This window comes from Triturus cristatus, chromosome 5_1 (genome assembly GCF_964204655.1).
Source record: "Triturus cristatus chromosome 5_1, aTriCri1.1, whole genome shotgun sequence".
Lineage (NCBI taxonomy): Eukaryota > Metazoa > Chordata > Amphibia > Caudata > Salamandridae > Triturus > Triturus cristatus.
The window spans coordinates 779,336,188-779,362,175 of NC_140587.1; the positions used below are offsets into that span (position 1 = coordinate 779,336,188).

The 25,988-nt window shown below is 46.9% G+C and overlaps 1 protein-coding gene across 2 annotated transcripts in view; it reads right to left on the reverse strand.

Annotated features, from left to right (window-relative positions):
* Positions 1-25,365, reverse strand: part of LOC146831464 (phospholipase ABHD3-like) — a 455,115-nt gene extending 429,750 nt beyond the window's left edge. For both annotated transcript variants that reach the window (XM_085605780.1, XM_085605779.1), the window contains exons 1-2: positions 24,993-25,365; positions 15,504-15,667 (exon numbers count right to left, since the gene is read on the reverse strand). In XM_085605780.1, the coding sequence (XP_085461906.1) occupies positions 15,504-15,667; positions 24,993-25,154 (326 nt within the window). In that variant the 5' untranslated portion in view covers positions 25,155-25,365. The remainder of the gene's footprint in view (positions 1-15,503; positions 15,668-24,992) is intronic.
* Between the last annotated feature and the right edge of the window lie 623 nt (positions 25,366-25,988).

Genomic DNA, 25,988 nt, shown 5'->3' on the forward strand with positions numbered 1-25,988 from the left:
AGACCACGGCCACCTAGACAGGACCAGAATGAACAAGGAGCTCCGCAGCATGCACAGTCCATGCCAGCTTCACAACAGTCTATACAGTTTGTGCCAGCTGCACCAGCGCTGCCTGTTGCTGCCACACAAACCACGACACGACAACTGTACCAGACCGCACAGTACGACTATCCTGATTATCAACGATACGCATGAACCAGCCTAGAGAGGGAAGTTGACTTACCCCTTATCGAGATCCCTGTAGATCAAGAAGGATCTTATGTACATAGTGAATTGTTAGGCCAAGACAGAAAATTTTTACTCGATACAGGGGCAAGTCGAACGACCATAAAACGTAGTGAAGTTCCAGGGGCACCCCTCTCAGGCTCACAGAATATTTCCCTTGGTTTTTCAGGAAAACCTATTGTTAATGAAGTGTCACAGCCTCTCCCACTTACGATAGGACCTTTGACCCGAACTACAGATTTATTGCTTACTAAATCATGTCCAGAAAATCTGTTAGGAATAAAAACACTGAAAGCTCTAGGAGCTATAATATGTTGTTCTCCGGAAGGAGTAAGGTTGTTTTTACGTGATTTTAAAGGTCATTATGTGTCTAAAGACATGGATCCCCGACTGCAGACTGTACCTACACATCTATGGGCACAAGGCCCTACTGATGTTGGATGCATGAATATTACACCATATCGAGTCACATTAAAGGCAGGAGTGGTGCTACCACGAATGCGACAATACAAGTTACCACCAGATGCTGTAGTGGCTTTACTACAAATCATTGACGAGCTCATTACCCAAGGAGTAGTTGTAGAAACAGACTCCAATGTATGTAATTCACCGATAATTCCGATTCTTAAACGAACAGATCTAAAGGCCCCGCCAGTATATCGATTGGTTATTGATCTGCGCGAATTAAACAAATGCATTGTGCCACAATTTCCTGTGGTCCCAGATATCTCGTCATTACTGACAGCTATTGATTCCGAAGCGACATTCTTTACTGTAATCGATCTCAAGAATGCCTTTTTCAGCGTCCCAATAGATCCGGAAAGCCAATATTTGTTCGGATTTAGTTTAAATGGACGTAGCTTTAAATTCTCACGCGCACCTCAAGGATTTACAGAAAGCCCCAGCATCTATAGCCAAGCACTGAAACGAGAACTTGACAGTATCCACATGCCAGTTAACACTGCCTTGCTTCAATATGTCGATGATCTGTTGATCACCGCTAGAAGCGAACCGGAATGTGAAAAAGCATCACTGACAGTTTTACAATTTCTAGCCGAAAAGGGGCACAAGGTGTCCCCTTCTAAGCTGCAATTCTGTGTCCAGCGAGTTGTTTACCTTGGACACTCGCTGTCCAAGGAGGGAAGGCAGCTTACACCCGACCGCATTCAGTTAATAGCTAACATGCAAATACCCAAGACACAAAAGGAGGTGCGGGCTTTCATAGGCCTCACTTCATACTGTAGACAGTGGATCCCTCAATATGCATTTCTAGCAAAACCACTCATTCAATTGACAACACAGGAGGCAGCCACATCGACTGTTCTCCCTTGGACTCAGGAACATACACAAGCTTTTGAAAGCCTAAAGAAAGCTTTATGTCAAGCACCTGTTTTAGCAACGCCATGTTACAGAAAACAGTTTACACTCTTTGTTACAGAACGCGAAGGTACTGCCTTGTCAGTACTCACACAGGAACAAGCAGGAGCACACAAACCATGTGCTTATTTTTCTAGTACATTAGATCCCGTAGCTCAGGCTTTGCCTGCATGCCTAAAATCAGTGGCAGCGACAGCTTTAGCAATCAGACAAAGCGATGCCATAGTGTTAGGACATCCATTGACAGTTCAAGTACCACATGCAGTAGAGGTTCTTGTAAATAGAACGCAAACACAACACTTGACTATAGCGCGACTTACAGGGTACGAACTTACATTGTTTCAGCCACACATAGAAATCAGACGCTGTAACACATTGAATCCTGCCACACTTTTGCCAGTAACCGGAACAGACCCACTAGCCCATGACTGTATTGAAGTTATTACTATAACGACGAAACCCAGACAAGACTTAACCGATGTCCCATTGTCCGATCCAGACCTGACATTGTATGTAGATGGTTCATGTATGAGAACAAATACAGGAGAGTTAGTGGCTGCTTACGCAGTCACAACAGATACTGAAGTCATTGAAACTAATCGTATAAATACTTTGTCAGCTCAAGCCGCAGAGCTCATTGCTCTGACACAAGCCTGTATTCAAGCCACAAATAAAAAAGTCAACATATACACTGATTCACGTTATGCATTCGGAGTTGTACATGACTTCGGCGTGCTATGGCGAGAGAGAGGTTATTTAACTTCCCACGGTGCCCACATTCAGCACGGACCCCTCATTCATGCCTTATTAGATGCGATACATCTACCGACTGCAATATCAATTATGAAATGTAAAGCTCATACGAAAGTCACTGATATCATTTCTCAAGGCAATGATCTAGCCGACAGAACAGCTAAACAGACTGCTCAAACCCAAACATCCGACATGACAAAGACAATAGTCCCGATGCCGACGCATTGTATGACAGTTAAAGATCCTACCCTTGACGTAATTGACATACAGACACATGCTACACCAGACGAAATAAAGAAATGGACTGAATTAGGAGGGATCCAAACGGACCAAGGATGGATGATGAAGGAAAAGTCTGTGTGGTTCCTTCCTGATTCAATGGTCCAAGTTATAGTTAATACTATACATAGTCCAGCACATCTAGGAGAAAAAGCTATGCTAGATAGCATTCAACATATTTGGTTCAATAAACATTTACGAGCAGCAGCCAAACAAAAGGTCCGTACCTGTATGATCTGTTGCCAGTTCAACCCAGGAAAAAGTGTTCCCGTAGAACAAGGTGGATTTCATCCTCCTAATCACCCTTTTGAAGTACTCCAGATGGATTATATCCAGATGGAACGATGTCGAGGATTCAAATATGTTCTCGTAGTTGTCTGCGCTCTGTCCCGCTGGACGGAGGCATACCCGGTTTCAGATTACACTGCCCCGACTACTGCCAAACAGTTAGTTCGAGAATTCTTCCCACGATACGGTTTACCACGTGTTGTTCACTCAGATAACGGCCAGCCGTTCTCATCCGAATTAATGAAACATGTTTCACTTTTGTTAGGTTATCAGTGGAAATTCCACTGTGTCCGACACCCTGAGGCAGCAGGTCTCGTAGAAAGACATAATCAGACCCTGAAAATTAGATTGTCCAAAATATGCAGGGAGAAAGGTGTCGACTGGGTAGTAGCACTACCAGTTGCACTCTTTTTCACAAGAATGGTAGCACACTCTCGAACAGGGCTATCCCCGTATGAGGTGATCTTCGGCAGACCACCAAATATGTGGGGGACGCCTATACCACGCAAAATAACTGATATTGACTGTAATATGCTGACAGATTACTTGGCTTCCTTGATGTCTGCACTACAATCTTGTCGTTCACAGGTAGCTGCAGCTTTTCCCGACAATACTGAGGTGAAACCCCATGACGTAATTCCGGGGGACCTCGTCCTTGTGAGGAATTTCGACCGAAAGACTCAGCTGGAGCCCAGGTGGAAGACACCCAAGTTGGTCTTGCTGACCACAAGGACAGCCGTAAAGATCGAAGGCAGGAAAGGATGGATTCATTCAAGTCATATCAAGAAATTTCATGGACTTCCTTCAGATGTAAACAGCCCACCTCGTGTGTCCTCACCAATTGACTCAAAACTACCTCTGGCTGAGGCCGACAGTAAAGAACTTTATAGACTAAAATTAAGGCCTAGGCCGTCGGACGATTTGATTGTTTAAGTCCTCTCCTAGGTGAAGCGGTTGAATCTGTCTCCGACATGTATCACCTAGACCTGAATCATGGACAGTCGCGAAAAATGATGAAACGACAGGCGTATTGTAAATCACTGCGTAGCCATTGCATAGTGACATTATTAATCTTGTTTTTCTTAAGTCTTTTAATAATTACTGCAAGTATATTGTTGCACATATATTACCCTATTGCCAGAAACGTTTACAATGTTACTGCTGAACATTCTTTTAGTGACTTACCCCCGCATGAATTGTCTTATAGACTTGCGCTGCGCAATAACACTTTCATTAGTATGTTACATCATTCCCATCAGACTAGTAATGCAACTAATTGTTGGGTGTGTGGCCGGCTCCCTCCCTATCAGAATTATGAAGGAGTCCTGCCTTTCTTTCCACATCCGTTTACACATAATGGCTCCTGTGGAGCATGGTTTAGTTTAATCAATTCCATAGACTCAGATACAGCCGTTTACCAAGACCAGTGGGTATGGGGAAATCTGAACCTAGTTTTATTCAAAGTCTGTTACCCTGACAAGGAGGGTCGCCCCAAAGGAACAGGAACTGATCTAGAAAATGAAGTATATGGATTAGGTAACTTTACTCCTAATCTCATGGTTCTAAATGTCGAATCCGAAGTTGAACTAGTTTTACCAACCATGTCAGTATTCCCAGCGAAAGGTGAATTGTGTGTAAGAAAAGTTGGTTCCATACATATGGGCCATAGTAAATGCACTACTACAGTAGAATTCAGTGATCAAGGCAAATCTTCATTTAGAGCTTATCGCCACTCCTACTTTATATGTGGTCAGACTGCATATATGCGTCTACCTCTAGATTGGGATGGTACCTGCTACATTGCATTCCTTTTGCCACCTGTTTTCCTAGCTCCTCCTGATTATTATAGAAATATTCATTTAGTACACAACAGAGAGCGGAGAGATCTCCCAATTGTCGATTACACTGAAACAGCATGGGAAAAATACACAGATTTCAATAAAGGCATCTTTCCCTATATAGGTACTGTTACTAATAGTAAGCTGATACGTAGATTAACTAGAACCCTTGAAGCAGTAGTGAATGAAACTATTTCCGCCTTAGGCAATTTAACAGAAGAGCAGTCTGCTATGCGGATTGTTGTGCTTCAAAATCGTCTTGTCCTTGACGTCATCCTGGCTGATAGGGGCGGAGCTTGTAGGGTCATCGGATCAAGCTGCTGCGTATTCATACCAGAAAATTCGCCATCTGTATATAAAGCTATAACTCGCCTTCATAAGATTGTAAGCCAGATACACCAGAACCCAGGCACTTGGACTTGGTCCGGTTGGTTTTGGAGTGTGATATCAGCCTGGGGATGGAGAGTCCTATCCTTCCTAGGTATTGGCCTTCTCATACTATTCAGTTGCTGTCTATGCCTACAATGTGGACCAGCGATCTGTGGTCTGTGTGCCACATCATGTATTCCATCACCAAGAATTCATTCGTCACGGAAGAAGAAAGAAGAACAAATGATGTTATATGAACAGATCAATGGATTAATGAAGATTGATATCTCTTGACGGGCAAGTAGGGGACAAGGAGGGAATGTGGAAATATGGATTTTTCTGGTCAGTTATGTCCCCTTTCTTGGACCCCAACGGTTCTATGTGCATGTTACAAGTACATGTATGTTCCCTCCAGTTCCAGTTATGAAGACGCAAACACATGTGCGTCCACCGTCAACATGTCCTCTGTCAGATCCGCCATGAATAAACCGGATATTCCATTCCTAAGTACGAAAGGCCACCGCCTTTATATGGTTCACCTATGCCATTTTACAGTCCAGGCAAGTAGGCCCTGATTCTGTCATCAAGCTTTTCTTGCCTTCTGCCTCTGAAAACTCCAGTCTGAGCCTGCATCTGTGACCATGAACTTTGTCTCATTCTCTGCGCGGCTCACGAAGCCTGACATCAGCCTATTCTCTGCCAAGAACTGTATTTCACCTTCGAGTTATCTGCTTCGCCCCTCAGCCGATGCATTCCTGTCTAGTAGTTTAAGTAAACATTCCTTCCAGCTACCGAGCAATGGCTCGGCTTCTCTGTCTTTATGCAAGTAATTCATAGTCCTGTTACCATGGAATATTCCTACCCCCTCGCATCTAGTGTAGACACTTAGACGCTTGTACACGCACGCACAGTCAGTATAGAATAGATTCTGTCCGAGAGTCCTTCTTTTGTGGATAACATAGTTCTTTAAACATAGGATGTTAGATATGATTTGGGATTAGGTTGACTTGACCCCCCAGACTTTTCGTCTCCACATGTAGAGCTAAATGTCAAGTCCCCTTCACCCCCTAGTTGCACGTCAATCATACGTCATGCTGCTGCGCGCGCATCTATGCCAAGTATTATCTTATAGATCCACCTATATATGACATCATAACCAATTATGTTCCTTTTTACTCCTTATTACACCCATTTTCGGTTACGCATATGAATCGTCATTTTCCTTATCAATTGTTACGCCTACTGCATTCGCTTCATTGTAATGTATGTACTATAAAAGTCATTTCTTGTCAATAAAGTATGTACTTCACTTCCTGAACCTCCGTGGTGATGGAACTTGGAGCAACCGATTATAATCGTTCATTGGAATAAAGCCCATTCCGAACCTCTGATACCACGGATTCTGCCTCTCATTTTACTGAGCTATTTTATTATGTTTCCGTATCAAATTAAGTCCCGGTAAAGGAATTTTATTTACCACACCTCAACCTACCAAAACACTGCCACATCTTCCAGCACCTGCGCACACTCCACTGGCTCCCCGCCGAGGCGAGAATCACCTTCAAGATACTCACCCTTGCACACAAGGCCCTCCACGGCCCCGGACCAGCATACCTGAACAGCCGATTCAAATTCCACGCACCCCAAAGGACCCTACGATCAACCCAGCTCTCCTTCGCCGTGGTCCCCGGCACAGGAAAGACCAGATCGGGAGGCCGCTCCTTCTCCTTCCTCGCGGCCAAAGCATGGAACGCCTTTCCGCTCCACCTCAAACAGACAACATTGCTCCCCATCTTTGCAAGAAACCTCAAAACCTGGCTCTTCGACAGACCCCCTCCATGATGGAATGGAACCTGCACCCCCCACCCCCCTACCCCTAGCGCCTTGAGACTCTTACGGGTGAGTAGTTGCACTTTAACAAACCCTTGATTGATTGATTGATTGATTGATTGATTGATTGATTGATTGATTGATTTATTGATTGATTGATTGATGGGGCATCCAGATTCAGGCATCTCAATAGGGTGCAGCTGATGGAGAGGAGACTTGAGCGGGACGTTATCATGGGGGTTGGTTCTGCGTGAGATTGTTGTTATGTTCATGTTGATGAAATTACGCCTCTATACGTTAATTACTTCTGCCAATCTGGAAGACCAGAGCCCAGGGCATTCACACGTGTACTGTCCTGAGCCTGTGTATGTACAGCAATCAGCGCCTTCCTGAGGTCTGCAAGCCATGTGTGTGTGCATGGGGGTAGACTTGACTTCTAGGTCATGGCCAGTCTACGTTTGGCCAGTCCGAGGGCCAAATCTAAGAATTTGTGGAGATTTTTCCTGCGAGTGGTGCGTTTGGTAAGTCCCAATAAGAAGTGCAACGCCCGTGATTGCACCGACATCTCGGTGGCTTCTGAATGAGTGGTTTCCACTGCGGACCAATATGCTCTTATGTTCGGGCAATCCCACACAATGTGTAGGAACGTGGCATCCGTACCTAGGCACCGGGGACAGATATCAGGGGAGCCCTCAAATATCCTCACCAGTTTGTGTGGGGTTAAGTAAGTATGGTGCAGTTAGTTGAATTGTGTAAATTTGAGTCTGTCAATGAATGAAATCATTTTTTGATATGACAGGCTCTGCACCCATTGTTTATTCTTGAGTGTCGTTCCAAGTGCAGTATCCCAATATTTCCTTATAGGGGCCATAAGAATCACTGGGTCTGGCTTAAGCGAGATATATATCACAGTGATTGCTTTCCTGCCTGTGCCATGTGTCAAAAATGTTTGAAGTATGTTGGAGTTTTTTGGCTCGACTTGCCTAGTGCCCCACGTCTGGAATAGTCATTGTGTTAGAGATGCGTAAAGCAAGAATGGTCTGGGGGTATTCCATATTCACCTACCAGTGTCACAAACTCGCATAGTGTAAACTCAGCAAATAGGTCTGCCCATGGTGCGAGTCCTGCAGTGTTCCAGTTTGACTGTTCCGGGCGGCGGATGCCCCCTCGCGAGTTGGGAAGCACCCCTATTGGTAGGTCTGGAGCAAATGGCGGGGGCAGGTGCTCGGGCTGGATGTATCAGTTCCAGCAACATTTTTAGTGTGTTTCGGGATTACCGAGTCCGAACCACCCAGTCACTCTACTAACGATGTCTGGTTGCTTTGTGGTGACCATTGCCCCAGTTCAGTAAAGTTGTGGCTCGCTAGCCATCGCATTGCCAATTGTAGCTGCGCGGATGCGTGATATTTCTCATAGTTAGGTGCCCCTAATCCGCCTTCTGTAATAGGAGCATAAAGTTCCATGAGGGCTACTCAGGCTCTAGACTTACTACAGACCAAGGAAGTTAGTATTGATTTCAATTCCCAGAAGAGTTTACTTGGTATTGGAAATGGTATAGCCGCACAGAAGTATAAAAGACAAGGGAGTAGCAACATTTTGGATATGGCTATACGCCCCATTGGGGAGAGAGGCAGGTCGATCCAGAATGGCATGGAAGTACGTGCCCTGGTGATTGCCCTCCCCAGATTACCTTCTATGACATCCGCTTGCGCATGATATATTTGCACCCCCAGGTATTTAGAAGAATGTTATGTATTGGTAAGTGGTGTCTTTGGTAGAGCATATGTGTGCGAAAAGGTTTCCCCTCGGTACTTTTAGGTCCAAGAGGAGGGGAAAGAGACAAATGAAAAGAGGGAACCTCTTGAAATTCAATTAATGTGGAAATATTGTGTGAAGTAATGTATGTTCCATATACAAATTATATGCTAATAGAACAATTATGAATGTTCTGCTGCTCACATCTTTAAAAAAAGAAAATAATAAAAAAATGAAAATGTTTTTGAAGTAATTTTGCATTCTGGGGTATTTTGTAACACATAAGTGATTAATTCTGTAGAAATAAGATAGGTCAGATAAGAGGTTCTCTCTTTTCATTTGTCTTTGGTAGAGCAGCCTGTCGTTCCGAGGATTGAGGGGTCATCGGGAACAGGAGGGACTTTTCCCAATTCACTTTGAGACCAGAGGCACGCCCGAAAGAGTCCAGCAGTGCCTTCAAACCATCTAGAATTGCAGGGTGCTCCTGAATATATATCAATGCGTCGTCTGCATATAATGAAATTATATACCATTGGGTATATTCTATGATGCCCCACTCCACTATACGGCTTTTCAATGCACATGCTAGGGGCTCCATCACCAAGGCGAAGATAATAGGTGAGAGGGGATAGTCCTGTCTGGTGCCACGTCTGATATATAACGGGACTGAGATAAAATGGCCAGTTTTTACCCTGGCCTATGGCGCACTATACAGTAAGCTAATCCATTTCAAGAATTTGGGGCCGATGCCATATCTTGCTAGCACCGAGTTCAGGTATTCCCAGCCCAGTGTATCAAATGCCTTCTCAATATCTAAGGAGGCTATCCACGCCAGCTCCCCCAATGTACGTGCCCAGTCCCAACAAATGGAAAATGAGTCGTAAATTAAGGTCAGTATTTCTGTCAGGTATTAATCTGTTTTGATCCGGATGTACTAACAAATGTTGACCTCCGTTAGTCTGTTGGCTTTTACTCTGCCCGGTATTTTGTAATCTGTGTTTAGTAGCAACAATGGGTGATAGGATCCCTTTTGTAGTGTGTCCCTGACAGGTTTCAGGCTCACCACCAGGACTGCTTCTTACATCGAGGACGGTAACTTGTCCCGTTTGTATGCGTCCCCAGATAGACACAGTGAAGGTGTGAGACTATTTGTGTGCTACATGTAGCGTAAAATTCTAGGGGCCAGCCATCTGCTCCTGGGGTCTTCCCTCTTGCCAACTGGCTTATAGCCTCTGTTATTTCGGCATCTGTGATGGGGGCTTCCAGTGCTTCATAATAATTAGATGGGATTTGGGGTAGAGCTTTTTGCTCTAAAAATGCTGGTATCCGTCTTAGTGTGCATCGGGGGGCGCTATAGAGTGATGCATAGTATTGTTGGAAGGCTGCGTTTGTCTAAGCTTGTGCATTGACTAGGAGGCCCTCTGAGTTATATATGGTGGGGATTGGTGTGTGGGTCATGTCTGTCTTCAGTAACCAGGCCAGCGTCCTGCCGGCCTTGTCACCCTCAGCGTGTTTTTTCGGCAGGTATCTTTTATAATCCAATGCGCATAACTTGTCTAACGTCTCTTTGTGAGATAGACTGTCTCGGGCTAGTATAGGTACTGCCTGTGAGTTCTCAGAGAGCTGCCGTTCATGACAACGGATTTCTGTCTCCAGTCCCTCCAATTCCTTTGTGAGTATCATGCGTGTCCCGTATACTGTTTTTACAATATGTCTCCGGTGGACCACTTTTAAAGCATCCCATTCTTTACCAGCATTCGAGGCGTACCTTTATTGTCTAGGAAGTAAGTTGTGATAGTTTGTGTTAGAGATGCTCGCAAGGTGTGTCCTTGAGCGCTTCCAGAGGGAGATGCCATGTTGGGATACGGGATCTGAGTGGTCAGCAAAACAACTGTATTTGCAGAGGATTATGATCGGAGAGTGTGGGGGGAAGCTTGTCCGCGCGCGTTGTCAATCCTATAGCGTCTGATGAACAATGTATCAGGTCTATTCTAGTGTGCAGGTCTTGAAGCCCAGAGTAATGTGAATATTCACTAAGTGTGGGATGTAATTTACGCCATGTATCATAAGTGCATTCTAGTGGACCAGGTCCGTAGGTGTTGTGAGAGAGTGCCCAGTAGTGACAGGCGTGAACTATCTAGTGCCATGTTGGGGAAGCAATTAAAATTGCTCCCCAATATGTGGGTACAGTGGGATTTTGTAGCAACACCGGAGTAAGTGTTTGAGGGAACTGAGCTTGGCCTGAGTTTGGGGCATAAAGTGAAATTAGCACTATTGTTTGGCCATTAAATATCCCCTCTAAAATTGTGTACCGTCCGTTCGGGTCGGTGCGGGTGGATTGTATCACCAGTGGTGTCCAAGGTCCCCCTGGCATAGCCCGAGTTTGTAGACCCCACTACTGTGCCCCTCTATCTCTTACGCATGGATGCAATTGTCTGTGCAGTTAAGTGTTTTTCCTGTAGAAGTGCGATATTGACCCCTCTCCTCCTTAGATATTGGTACACCCGATGGCGTTTGGCGCAGCTCGCCAACCCATGAACATTCCAAGTTAGAAGTGTAGGAGTATTTGTTTGTGCTGCCATTTGCCTAATAAAATGATGGTGTGGGGATCTAAGGTCCGCCTCTGTAATAATGCATACACCGATCCCGTGCATGTGTATGTGCACTGCACTAAGTAGGAGCAATATAGTCCATTCATAGTGACAGCAATTATATTTGGGCAATAACTAGACCTTATAAATAGTAACATTCCTCATCTTCCACACCCAGGCCCTTGCGCCAACTGTCAGCCATCCATCCGCACTAAGCTGCAATGCATTATTTTAAAAGCATGCGTGAACCTACCAAATCATAAAATGGCAACATTGAGTGATGAGTAAGTATGGGAGCTGGGTTTGCATGAGGTTCACTGTCATATCCACATTATGCCCACCTGTATAAGTGCCGTCGCTGAGTCTGAGCTTGGCCTATATAAGTGTGCTCAAGCGGGGGGGTCAGAGTGCCCAACCCGGGGTAGTACTCACAATGGCATACAACGATGGCAAACCTGTATAAGTCCTGCTACATGAGCTCAACTGCCTTCTGGGGCTTGATATCTAGACCATCCGCTTCCAAGGTTGCCCTTTGAGAGTCTGTTAGGGATGAAGTGTCCTACATTGGATTCTCAGGGTCGGACCCAGAGGATGAGGCAGACTGAAGTGCTGCTTACCGTTCAGCGCTCTTTACCGCTTGTGCTCTCTCCTTCTCCGCTTGCTCCTTGGTGGGTCCCTGTGGTCGGTGCCTGAAACGTCTCCCGCAACATTTTTACATCTGCCATTGTCCCTGGGATGTGGAGGCCTGTTCTTGAGAGTTCGTCAACACATTTTGTTCCATCCATTCCCATGCAGCCTCTGTAGTAGAACAGAAGATGGGCTTGTCACCATGTTGAATTCTCAGGGTAGCCGGGAATTGCAGCACATACTTTATGCCATGTTCGCTTAAAGTTTTCTTTATTATGAGGAAGGAAGACCTGCACTGCTGTACCACTAGAGTGTAATCTGGGTAAATGTGGATTGCAGCATTTTCAATCGTCCAAGGACCTCTAGCTCTTGTGACCCAAAGGATGTGGTCTCTGTCACGATAGTTAAAAAGACAGGCCACCACCGGGCGTGGTGAGGCCCCTGGGTGGGGAGGGCCACCGGGCACTCTGTGGGCCCTTTCCACCGAGAAAAACTTGGACTGTTTGCATGTAAAATTGTTTCAACAAACCTCTTCTCTAGGAACAGTTCCATCCGCTGTGGGAGGCCCACTATATAGACGTTGTTTCTCCACGATCTACCTTCCTAGTCCTCCACTCGCTCGCATAGGTAGTCCACCTTCTTTTATATCAACTGAATTCCTTTCTCCATCCCACCGTACCAGGTCTCAGGGACGCCAGTGTGGATTCAGAGTTTTCAACTCCTCTTTTAGGCGCTTTTGATCTTTCCTCAGGAGCCTGACCTCAATGCAGAGTGAGTCTATCTTGGGGTCCAGAGTGGTTTTAACATCCAATATAGCAGCCATGATTGCGTCGTTTTGGTCTGCTTGTGGAGGTGTATCTTCCGAGTGTTGACCCACTGTAGATGCAGATCCCAATGGTCTGCTCGCTGGGTCAGATGAGGCCCCCTCCTGTGTCTGAGGCTTATCCAGTTTTGTTCTGTCCATTTTAATTATACAGATGGGGAGGCAGGGAAGAAGGTGGGTCAAGAAGAAAGGCGTTCACCAGGCAGAGAGGCGTTATATCTGTAGGGCGTTGCGGAGTCTTAGGGCGCCATGACAGCCGAGGGCACCCTTACTGCTGGGAGGTGAGAGAAAATGACCACGCCTGAGCACCACTTGGGGTCGTGTGCCATGAGGCATATTGTGTAGCATTTATTATTATGTATGATAAGTGATCCCCGGTCCGCTAGCTCTGTCCAGGTTCACCTCTCCTCCCCATACAGCCGACTTTCCCTGTTCAGTATGGGCCGTTTGGAGTGTGTGCTGCTGCCTCAAGGGCAAGGGACCAGGATTCCCTACGCTGTTGTATTGAGTAGTGTTCAATCTTGGGGCGCGCTACGCCAGGGCAGCCCCAGAGGTCCCGGACGATGATCCGCTTCACAGCACCTATTTATCATACCTGTGAGCAGCTGCAGCGAGGCGGTCTCTTCGGCATGAGGCCCGGGTCCACAACAGTGTCTCGTCAGTCCACAGGGTACCGAGTGGACACACCCGCGCTAAACACAGGCCAGTTGCACTACTTTGCCAGATATTTGATGTCTGATTGGCGCCACCCGCCAATGGCCCCGGATCATCACATTCCAGTGTCCCCAAGCAGTTTCCAGAGCTCACGGTCCGAACCCAATGCAACACACTACCAGCTCGTTAGATCCTGGATGATGCACACGGCGTAAATTCCTGCAGGTCTCCGGCAGCACCGCCAACTTCAGGTCCTAGGCCCCCACTGGCGCACCAGCCTCACCCGGAGACCTGAGTATCTCCTGCCGTTCATGGTCCAAACCTGCCACTACGCACCACCGGCCCCTCGAGATCCGCTACCCGGGACCCGCAACGCAGGACCCAGGTTCGCCACAGTGTGATGCCTGCATTAAAGGTTCCGGGCAGGCTCTCCACCTAACGACGAGTCCAGATGAAACACACCATCCGAATGCTGCCGTGTCCATGGCGATGGGCCACCTTCCCAGGCATCCGATACCCCGCTTACCGTTGGAGGCTACCTAACAGTCGTAGCGTCGGGAGGAGTGTTCCCTGTGGCCCTGTTCACAGGCCCTTCGCTCCACAGCCGCGCCGAGGGGGCCGTCAGATTTGTGCGCACCCGGGTTTCAGGCACCTCCAGTCTCTGCAGCCAGGCCTCACCACCAGACCTGAGGTGACGCCGCGGGCAAAGCCCGCTCGGCCCAGCGCACAGCAGTTGCAGATTATGTTGCTCGGTCCAGTGGTTGCACGTTACGGGTCGCCCATGTAGAAGTGTGGCCATGGAATGCACAGAAACTCAGGATTGTTTGGCGGGCCGGGTCAAAGCACTTTAAAGCTTGTCTGCTCCGGTTGCCATCTTGGATATATTAACAGATCTGATGTCTTCAGGAGAGGAGACTTTCAGGTAAAGTTGGGTGTCGTCAGCGTACATATGATAGTGAATGTTGGATGAACTCAGAATTTCAGTTAGAGGCTCTATGACTGAATTAAAGAGAGTGGGTGAGAGGGAGGAACCCCGTGGGACCCCTAGTGTGACAGGAGTGGTCTTAGATAGGGACTAGAATCTTTGAGCTCGGTTTTGGAGAAACAAGGTGAACCAACATTTTTAGCACATCATCCACTATGTGAGTCAGAACTGATTTAGTGCTGTGCCCCAGGCGGAAGCCAGAATGGAAATGCGGAAATGGATGGACCTTCAACAGAGAGGGCCAATTATCCACTAGCAGTCTCCTGGACTACAAATTATACTGCAGCCACCACCACTCACCTCGTGGTGTGAACCTGCAGATTGTCAAGTTTAAGAAGAGGAAAACCATAGAGATAGTACACAATGAAGAAAGTAGAGCTACATAACTTTCCCAAGACATGCTAAGGACTTTCATCACATCACAATGCAAAGTATTTTATTTTCATAGACAAATTGATAAGGGAAAACTATGGCATGTTAGCTTTACCTTGGAAATAGTGGATTAATGATTTTTTTTCTTTCAGCTTTTTTTTAAATGTCTCTCCTATATGTGTGTTTGCATTGCATCAATAAATAATGTATGTTTTATACATTTTTGGATTCTTCCATTTACGGTGCAGTTTTTAACTGATAATGTGCTTAAACGATTGTAAACTATGTATTCTGCATCACTGACAGGTGAGAAAACTAACATCTCAAATGCCCTCGCAGATAAAGCAAAAACACTTAGGAGTACTTAGGAGTACTTTTATTGACAGTCAATACCAAAGCCGTTCCCCCAACTAAGACCAGCACTAAAACCAAAGAAGAACAAATAAGTGTTTATTAAAGGTATTACCAAACCCCATTTTGCTTTTCTTAGAAGAAAGATTTAAACCTTCTATGAACATTTGCGCAAATAGTTTGTGGGAACTATGGCACATTTTAGGCGTTTAAGAAACACCTTAATGTTGTAACAGAAATAAATTGTGTGAGCTGGTTGGCAGAAGGGCAGTCCTTTGTACCACTGAACAACTGCCATTGAATGGTCACATGAAAAGGTGATTATCACAGGTAGCCGACAAGCGTGTCATGAATGCTGCTAATGTTCTTACTGCTAATGTACCTACTTGGTATAATGCACACAAGGCCTGGAAATGATGAATGGCCGGATGAGAGTCTGAGCCTTGCCTTTCCAGCACCAGGGAGTGGGGTAGTAGGTTTCCAGCACCACTGGACAATGCATCTTCAGGAACTGGGAGAAGGTCTCCCCACTAGCCACTAACTGAGGCTTCTGCAGAGGATAAGGAAAGGGTGTATAAAAGACAGGCCAATGCATACTCTCTCACAGAAGACACAAATCATTAGAACGCTTTTCATAACACATGCAAAAAAAAAAACAAGGGGCCCAACACTTTCATCTCAAGACAAGGGCTGCTGTATATTTGAAATGTGTATTGTTATTTTCAATGTAAAAATGAATTGCATCCATTTACATATACGTACCAGTAATAAAAACTAGGTCTGGGCAGAATTTTGATTACAATGGAGTAATTTTGGTGAATGTGCGTTACTCTTTGATGCGGAATTGCAGATAATTACGCAATTACTCCTATGTACATAATTAATATACCAAGAGAGCACATTTAGTGCGAACAAGCGAGTCATTCTCCACTCCATTTAGCACTGTTTCATTGCACAAAATGCATCTTCATGTCCATTTTGGAAGGGAGGGTGCATTCTTGTGCTGGAAAATAACACTAAACGCAGATTTACTCTTCTCACGTAATTAAAGCGTCGGGTTATGTGGCTTCCGGAAACAGTCGGCCAGACAGTGGAAGACCAGGACCCAGATTAAAGGGGGGGCACTACTGCCACCCCAACTGGCCTTCTTTATTTTTGGGATGCTAAGGTAACTTGCGCCCCACCATGCACAGTTTTCTCTTAATTTTACCAAAAATGTTGCCCTGATATTATCAATGATGTCATAGAAAATGTCAAGTGATGTAATGCGTGAGTAATAGTTACCTTAGTGCCTGAGTTATAGTTACTCATAACTATAATTGCTGAATTTAATTTGTTTTGTGTGTGTTAAGTGTGAACCTAACTGTAACGTCCCTGTAACCTTTGTTTTTTTTGTGGATTTCTAAGTTTTTTTTAATTTAGTTTCCTAACTATAACGTCCCTGTTTTTCAGTGAATTTCTGTTTTTTTATGTAAAGAAATATTTAATTACCATACGTTAATCCAACCTCCGCCGCACATGGCCGAAGGCACAGCGGAGGGTTGATCAAACCACCACATGCAGCCAACCCCACGCCACACATGGCTTTGGAAAGGAGAGAAATCTCCAGCATGCAGCCAACCCCACGTCGCGCATGGCCTTTGGGTTGCCCACAGAGCTTGGCATGTGGCCAGGCTCAGTGGCCAACCCCCCAAAGGCACTCAACCTGGGTGGGGGGCTCGCAGTCCCCTTTCCCAGACAGATTTCATCCCTGGGGACCTCACCCCATTGGAATGCCACATTTTGTTAGGGGAGGGAGTATGTGGCCCCACTTCCCGGGCTGTATTTGGCACCGGAGATCTCATCCTTTGGGTCCCATCCCTTAAATTATGAAGAGGGGCAAGCAGCCCCCTCCCCAGGTCAATTTCGGCCCGAGGACTCCATCCCTGGGGCCTGGCCATTACAAGGTGGGTACACCTGGACCCTATCCAAGACACCCCCTGGCTTTTTGTTGAGCCGCAGCGGAGCCCCAATGCCCTTGTGGCCCCTGGTCAACTCCTCACCTCCTGCGGGAGCCGGGATTGAGCCCACCCGCAAGGAACAGCTTTAAATGCTGCTCCCTGTGGGGGGCAAATGTCATCATCTGTTTGCCTGCCCGATTCACAGCGGACAGGGAAACAGCATAAAAGTCTGCTACCAGTGGGCAGGAGCATTTTTCCTGCTCCAGCCCGCTGGGAGTGGACTTACTGTTTACTCACGCTTGGCGGGAGCTTGAATTTTGCTCCTGTCAAGTGAGAGGAAATAGAGGTTTCCCTGCCCCCACCAGTGTGTATAGGGAAACTGCTATGTCCCAAGGGTGGGCACCTCGGAACATAGCAAGTCCCAGCCCCAGGGAGGGTGGTACCCAGGGCCACTAATGGATCTAGGAGGGGGGCCTCCTTTTGCTTTTGCCTGGCCGTGCCCTGGTAGGTGGTGGTAACCGGGGCTGAAATCGGCAGAGGAGGGTGCCGCCTGCCCCCTCCCCCTTTTCTTTATTGCCCTGGCCCAGGAGAGGCGTTGGTCACCAGGGTTGAAAATGGCCTGGAGAAGGCAATCGCTGGTCCCGGGGGGTGTAAACCGCCCAGCCCCCCTCTCCCTTTTCTTAGGTGGTGGTCACAGGGGGCGAAATCTGCCCGGGAGGGGGGCCGCACAGCACCTCTACGCATTTCGGAAGCTACCGGGCCCGGGGCCCAAAAATAGCCTAGTGAGGGTGGGTTTCCAGACTCCCTCTGCCTTTTCAATAATGGCCTAATCCCAGGGAGGTGGTGCCCCGGGGCCAAAATCGGCCTGGGGAGGGAGGTTGCATGCACCCCACCTCTCCAAAGTATACAATTAAATACACCTCCTGGAACCTGGCCCAACCCAGTGGTGTATACCAAACCACCATGGGAGTCCGCTTTTTTTTTATTTTAACGTGGATCCTCCGTGAATTTGTAGCAATTTTTTTATTTTAAGCCCCTGGCAGGGTCCCTGCCCCCTTATCCTTCTCGCAGAAACTTTTACAAAGCACACTCACTGGATGATGTCAACAGTGATATCATCAGTGATGCATTTGAGATGACATCAACAATGTCACTGACATGTCATGAGTGATGTTATATGTGAGGTCATAAGCACTGCATTGCGGGGCGTCATTCATAGTTAGCTCAGGTAACTATACCTGCTGAATTTCACTGGTTTTGTACAAGTAAAATCTGACCCTAACTATAACGTCCCTGTAACCTTTGGTTTTTATTCAAGGAATTTCTACATTTTTTATTCTATCTCCAAGGAGTACCCGTGTGGATCAGTGCGTGAGTGCATGTATCTGAGTGGGTCTGTGAGTGGGTGCATGAGTGTCTGAGTAGGTCTGTGATTCAATGCGTGAGTCTCTGACTGGGTTTGTGAGTGGGTGCATGAGTGTCTTTGAACGTCTGTGAGTGGATGGATGAGTCTGAATAGGCGAGTGAATGGGTGTATGAGTGTCTGAGTGAGTCTGTGAGTGGTTGTGTCAGTGAGTGAGTGAGTGAGTGAGTGAGTGAGTGAGTGAGTGAGTGAGTGAGTGAATGAGTGAGTGAGTGAGTGAGTGGGTTAGTCAGTTGGTGTGTGAATCTCTGAGTGGATCTGTGAATGGGTGCATGAGTCTCTGAGTGGGTCTGTAAATTGGAACATGAATGCCTGAGTGGGTCTGTGAGTGGGTGGATAAGTGTCTGAGTGGGTCTGTGAGATCATGCTAGAGTATCTGAGTGAGTCTGTGAGTGCGTGCATGAGGGTCTGAGTGGATCTGTGAAAGGGTGTGAAAGTCTGAATGGGTCTGTGAGTGGGTGCATGAGTGTGTGAGTAAGTGTCTAAGAGTCTGAGTGGCTCTGCGAGTGTGTATGAGTCTCTCAATGGGTGAATGAGTGCTTGAATGGATCTGTGAGTGGGTCCATGAGTGTCTGAGTGCGTCTGTCAGTTGGTGTGTAAGTCTCTCAGTGGGTCTGTGAGCGGGTGTGTGAGTGGGTACATAAGTGTATGAGTGGGTCAGTCAGAAGGTGCAAGGTGAAAAGGTAGGGGGCCCAAGGGACCAGGTCCTCATGCCAGCTCCCCCTGTGACGGTCTACCTGTCCAGCTTGCTTGCAGTCCGCTACCCTCTGCTGCCTTCAGTTTTGTGCCGCCTCTGCTCATTTTTTGCTCGTTTCTCTGCATCTTCCCTGCTCGTTACTGCCCTCAAAGTTGCCTCTTTCTGTTGGTTATGCCCCTTAGTTTGCCTTGCTCCTCACCATTGTTCCACCTCTTGTTGCTCGTTTCTGACCTCTACTTTGCCTCTTGCTGCTCGTTTCTCGCGTCTATATTGCCTGTTTCTGCTCATTCTACCCGTTGTTTTGACTCTTTCTACTCGCTCCTGACCTTTATTTTGCCTCTTTCTGCTAGTTTCTGACCTTTATTTGACCTCTTTCTGCTCATTACTGACCTTTATTCTACCTCTTGCTGCTCGTTTCTGACCTTTATTCTCCTACTTTCTGATAATTTCCCACCTTTATTTTGCCTCTTTCTGCTCGTTGCTGACTTTTATTTTGCCTCTTTCTGCTCATTTCTCAACTTTATCTTCCCTCTTTGTATCATTGCTGACCTTTATTTGGCCTCTTTATGCTCGTTTCTGACCTTTATTCTGCCTCTTTCTGATCATTTATCACCTTTATTATGCCTCTGCCTGCTTGTTTATCACCTTTATCTTGCCTCTTTCTGCTCCTTGCGGACCTTTATTCTGCCTCTTTCTGCTTGTTTCTCACCTTTATTTTGCTTCTTTCTGCTCTTTTCCCCTAAGAAAGCGGTGGGGAGTCTCAAGGCCCCTACAGTCCCATCTGGCTCCCTGCCTCCTGCAGGAGCCGGAATTGCTCTGCCACACAGGGAGCTGCTGGAAATGCAGCTCCCTGCATGCAAAACAAATACTTTCATCTCTTTCCGTGCCCGCATGTTTGCGGGCAGGGAAAGAGATGAAACCTCTGCTTCCAGCAAGCGTGAGCTGTTTGACAGCTCCCACGTGCTGGAAGTGGAGTGTTTGCTTGGCGGGAGCTGTCAGTTCCCACCAAGCAAAAGCAAACAGCTATCTCCCAGGGGTGGACACCCCTGACTTAGCAGGAGCCTGCCCTGGATGGTGACGGTCCTCAGAGCCATGTATGGCTCCAGGAGGGGGGCTGCGCAGCCCCCCTCCTTTGATCTGTTCAGGCTGGCCACGGTGGGCAGGGGTGGGTGTCCCGGAGACCATATATTGCCACTTGTGCATGCATGTTATGAATAACTGCAGAAATGTCACTTTGTCACATTTGTTAATGTTTTTTATAATGTCATTTTTAATGTGCAGTATTGTTATTATGCTCTTCCCTAGGACATTACCAAGATGGAAATTCGACCATTGGGGTTTTCAGTTTTCGTTCTTTTACTACCACTGCTACACATACCTTTGCTTTCTATCTGCCTCAACTAGATAGTAGATTCTGAAGAGAGGTAGGTCCTCGGTATATGTGTTTTATGGTACTCCTAACTAATATTAAATAAGTGTAGAGGTACATATATTCACCCCGAGGAATGCCAGTGACCTGTTGGCTCTAGTGGAAAGGCAGAAACATGTTGGCAAGATACCTCAGCAGTACATAAGGGTCAGAGTAACCATGTACATCATCTATGAATAACTTGTGGTATTTTTTTATTCAAGCTTAGGATACCACCCTAATAAATGATACTTTGTGATATATCCTAAGGCTTTTTAATCAATGAACTCGATCCAAGTATTTTATCCAGAGAAAATAAGTCATTTCTAAGAACTCCCTCAGGACAGCCCCCCTGAGGTAAACTCCACCCTGGTAGTATCACCTCACCAGGGTGTGACGAGGTGGCAAATGATGAAGCATGTCACAATACGTGAGTGGGCCTACCTTATCCAATTCTTGAAAATTTCCTTTTCCTTGGAGGGAGAGTGGCAGTAGGTAGGTAGGTTGTTTAAATCAGGGCTAGGGGGAGATTCCCTTAACCACGCTAAGAGGGTGTCATGCCAATTCTGTGTTTGGAGTTTTAAAAAATCAAGTTTGTTTGTGATTTTCTTTGAAGGAATCAGAATTAATCAACCAAGCAGTGAAATGTCAGTGCCTGCATTTCAAGCACAGATGTTCGAATTCCAGTGATATGGGAAAAAGGGGGTGGTGATGGACAGAGTTTCTGAATGATGCAGAATACTCTTACCAAGTCAAGAGATCATGGTTTTAATCCATCACCATTTTTTAGCTCACTGCACCATCCCAGCTCAGAACCTGGCTACATGCAAATTAGTCTGTGCCTGTCCCAGTGCATGATGGGAACAGGGCAAACCAAACTACCAAGCCAATTCTTATACTGGGAAGGAAACAAGCTTCCGGGGACCGGTTTCTGGCATCACAGCCTTCGTCGGCCCGGCTTGCCTGAATCCTGATGGTGCAATGAGCAAGGGACTCACGTCTGAGCATACCCTCCCACACTGAGTGTGGATAAAATCGATTTGGGAAAAAGGGGGTGGTGATGGACAGAGTTTCTGAATGATGCAGAATACTCTTACCAAGTCAAGAGATCATGGTTTTAATCCATCACCATTTTTTAGCTCACTGCACCATCCCAGCTCAGAACCTGGCTACATGCAAATTAGTCTGTGCCTGTCCCAGTGCATGATGGGAACAGGGCAAACCAAACTACCAAGCCAATTCTTATACTGGGAAGGAAACAAGCTTCCGGGGACCGGTTTCTGGCATCACAGCCTTCGTCGGCCCGGCTTGCCTGAATCCTGATGGTGCAATGAGCAAGGGACTCACGTCTGAGCATACCCTCCCACACTGAGTGTGGATAAAATCGATTTGGGAAAAAGGGGGTGGTGATGGACAGAGTTTCTGAATGATGCAGAATACTCTTACCAAGTCAAGAGATCATGGTTTTAATCCATCACCATTTTATCCACACTCAGTGTGGGAGGGTATGCTCAGACGTGAGTCCCTTGCTCATTGCACCATCAGGATTCAGGCAAGCCGGGCCGACGAAGGCTGTGATGCCAGAAACCGGTCCCCGGAAGCTTGTTTCCTTCCCAGTATAAGAATTGGCTTGGTAGTTTGGTTTGCCCTGTTCCCATCATGCACTGGGACAGGTACAGACTAATTTGCATGTAGCCAGGTTCTGAGCTGGGATGGTGCAGTGAGCTAAAAAACGGTGATGGATTAAAACCATGATCTCTTGACTTGGTAAGAGTATTCTGCATCATTCAGAAACTCTGTCCATCACCACCCCCTTTTTCCCAAATCGATTTTATCCACACTCAGTGTGGGAGGGTATGCTCAGACGTGAGTCCCTTGCTCATTGCACCATCAGGATTCAGGCAAGCCGGGCCGACGAAGGCTGTGATGCCAGAAACCGGTCCCCGGAAGCTTGTTTCCTTCCCAGTATAAGAATTGGCTTGGTAGTTTGGTTTGCCCTGTTCCCATCATGCACTGGGACAGGTACAGACTAATTTGCATGTAGCCAGGTTCTGAGCTGGGATGGTGCAGTGAGCTAAAAAACGGTGATGGATTAAAACCATGATCTCTTGACTTGGTAAGAGTATTCTGCATCATTCAGAAACTCTGTCCATCACCACCCCCTTTTTCCCAAATCGATTTTATCCACACTCAGTGTGGGAGGGTATGCTCAGACGTGAGTCCCTTGCTCATTGCACCATCAGGATTCAGGCAAGCCGGGCCGACGAAGGCTGTGATGCCAGAAACCGGTCCCCGGAAGCTTGTTTCCTTCCCAGTATAAGAATTGGCTTGGTAGTTTGGTTTGCCCTGTTCCCATCATGCACTGGGACAGGTACAGACTAATTTGCATGTAGCCAGGTTCTGAGCTGGGATGGTGCAGTGAGCTAAAAAACGGTGATGGATTAAAACCATGATCTCTTGACTTGGTAAGAGTATTCTGCATCATTCAGAAACTCTGTCCATCACCACCCCCTTTTTCCCAAATCGATTTTATCCACACTCAGTGTGGGAGGGTATGCTCAGACGTGAGTCCCTTGCTCATTGCACCATCAGGATTCAGGCAAGCCGGGCCGACGAAGGCTGTGATGCCAGAAACCGGTCCCCGGAAGCTTGTTTCCTTCCCAGTATAAGAATTGGCTTGGTAGTTTGGTTTGCCCTGTTCCCATCATGCACTGGGACAGGTACAGACTAATTTGCATGTAGCCAGGTTCTGAGCTGGGATGGTGCAGTGAGCTAAAAAACGGTGATGGATTAAAACCATGATCTCTTGACTTGGTAAGAGTATTCTGCATCATTCAGAAACTCTGTCCATCACCACCCCCTTTTTCCCAAATCGATTTTATCCACACTCAGTGTGGGAGGGTATGCTCAGACGTGAGTCCCTTGCTCATTGCACCATCAGGATTCAGGCAAGCCGGGCCGACGAAGGCTGTGATGCCAGAAACCGGTCCCCGGAAGCTTGTTTCCTTCCCAGTATAAGAATTGGCTTGGTAGTTTGGTTTGCCCTGTTCCCATCATGCACTGGGACAGGTACAGACTAATTTGCATGTAGCCAGGTTCTGAGCTGGGATGGTGCAGTGAGCTAAAAAACGGTGATGGATTAAAACCATGATCTCTTGACTTGGTAAGAGTATTCTGCATCATTCAGAAACTCTGTCCATCACCACCCCCTTTTTCCCAAATCGATTTTATCCACACTCAGTGTGGGAGGGTATGCTCAGACGTGAGTCCCTTGCTCATTGCACCATCAGGATTCAGGCAAGCCGGGCCGACGAAGGCTGTGATGCCAGAAACCGGTCCCCGGAAGCTTGTTTCCTTCCCAGTATAAGAATTGGCTTGGTAGTTTGGTTTGCCCTGTTCCCATCATGCACTGGGACAGGTACAGACTAATTTGCATGTAGCCAGGTTCTGAGCTGGGATGGTGCAGTGAGCTAAAAAACGGTGATGGATTAAAACCATGATCTCTTGACTTGGTAAGAGTATTCTGCATCATTCAGAAACTCTGTCCATCACCACCCCCTTTTTCCCAAATCGAATTCCAGTGATAGTCGGTAGACATTCACAGTCTTCTAAAACAATAGAGCATGTTCAAAACTTTTACTACCCATTACAAAAAAAACACCCTAGGTGTGCGAACCCTGTGTCATAACACATCTGCATGCAACCTCCATATCTGCTGTTGTCACGTTGTACAGCAGCAACAACCGCCTGTTTTGAATTGTTAAGAAAGCCTCGCTGTTGACACCTATATTACCTTGAAGTACCCGCGGCTTGGTGCACTTTTATAAGCCCCACAGAAGTTGTCGCCCATGACTGATACCCCACTGTGACTCCCTCCAGTTATGAGTCAATAACACTACACTAATACTGTCACAATCAACTGACTCCTGCGAGGGGCTTTTGGTCACGCAACCGTACTACTATCATACGCTACGTGACATTGGGCAGTTTAGACTCTAGATGGATATTTTTTTCTCTTTACTTTTTCTTTTCTTTTGACATCAAAGATAACTGCTTTTGTTTTCAATTCTTTGTGTTTAAGGATTGTGGCATACAGAAGCCAAATGAAAGTTAAGCTCATTTTGTGTGCAACGGTCCAAGACCGCCTCGAGCTGAGCCAGAGCAAGGTTCCAGCTTTCAACGACCTGCCCAGCTGTTCTGAAATGTATTCCGATAAAATGGGGAAATGGCTTTGTCTCATGCTGGATTGAACGCATCTGCCCCGTCTGTCATCTCATTTAAGCGGTGCTGCCTCCATCTCTGCCATAATACTATACATATACATAATACGACCCCCCTCCCCGCGCCCCCTCACCACCCGGGCAACGAGTCGAGTATACGTATCCCCAGGTGTGGGCAAGAGCTCACCTTGGCGACGTTGCTGAGGTAATAGTAGGCATAGGCGGCTCCGAAGCCCAGCACCAAGGACAAGACCACCCCAGAGCCGAAAAGTCCCGACCGGACTTGCTGCTCCAGATAGAGGGAGAGCTCCAGGCCCAGCACCTGTAGGTTCATGCCCATCACCATCATCCTGCCGCGTTGCCCGCTGCTGCATGCATGCACCGGCGGGAGGCAATGCTGCTCAGAGGGCGCGCGATGGTCTCGGCCTCCCAGCGAGCCGACGAAGTCAAAAAGAAGAAGCCGGGGCCGCACAGCTGCATCCGCACCGCTTAACCGCAGCCAATCCAGCGCGCCTGCAGTGAACAGCACAACCAATCAAAATCGCTATCAGAGCGCCTCGTGCGCTGCCTCATTAGTATACACTGGCACATTGTTGAGCGTGTCCTCCTCGCCTACTTCAGCCATTTAAATACAGTACGCTCCTTTCGTTTGTGGCTACGCCTCTCTCTGAATTTAAAAGGTGGCTGCTGCTATGGCCGTGGCTGCTAGTGAACAGCGCCCTCATCAGTCCGACGGGTCCCCTGCAAGTATATAGTTCTAAATGGGCCATCAATCTGATGATTTATAGAAAGGTTAATCAACAACACCCCCGAGACCCCCCCCCCACCCTCCCACGCACCGCACAAAATTATTGGTTCTTTACTTGTAATGTTCATTTTACAATTCGTGAGCAATGGAGTAAAAACATCCAACTTTTAAGTCTTCCGGACGTCACGAATTAACATGTTTAAAAGGTCTCAATCTTTTATTTAGTTTATAAAGTTAATTGAAAGTGGATTGTCGTGGTGAGGAAATTATGGCCAATTGTCACCGAGGAACCACTGGGCAATTCTGGGAGTAGATCTTTCCACATCCTTCGCAGTAAATGCAAAAAAACAGTGGTCTGTGGTGTGTTCTTAAGAAAAACAGTATGAGCCAAAGGAAAAAAAAACATTGATGTCTCATTGCTAATAACATGCAAGA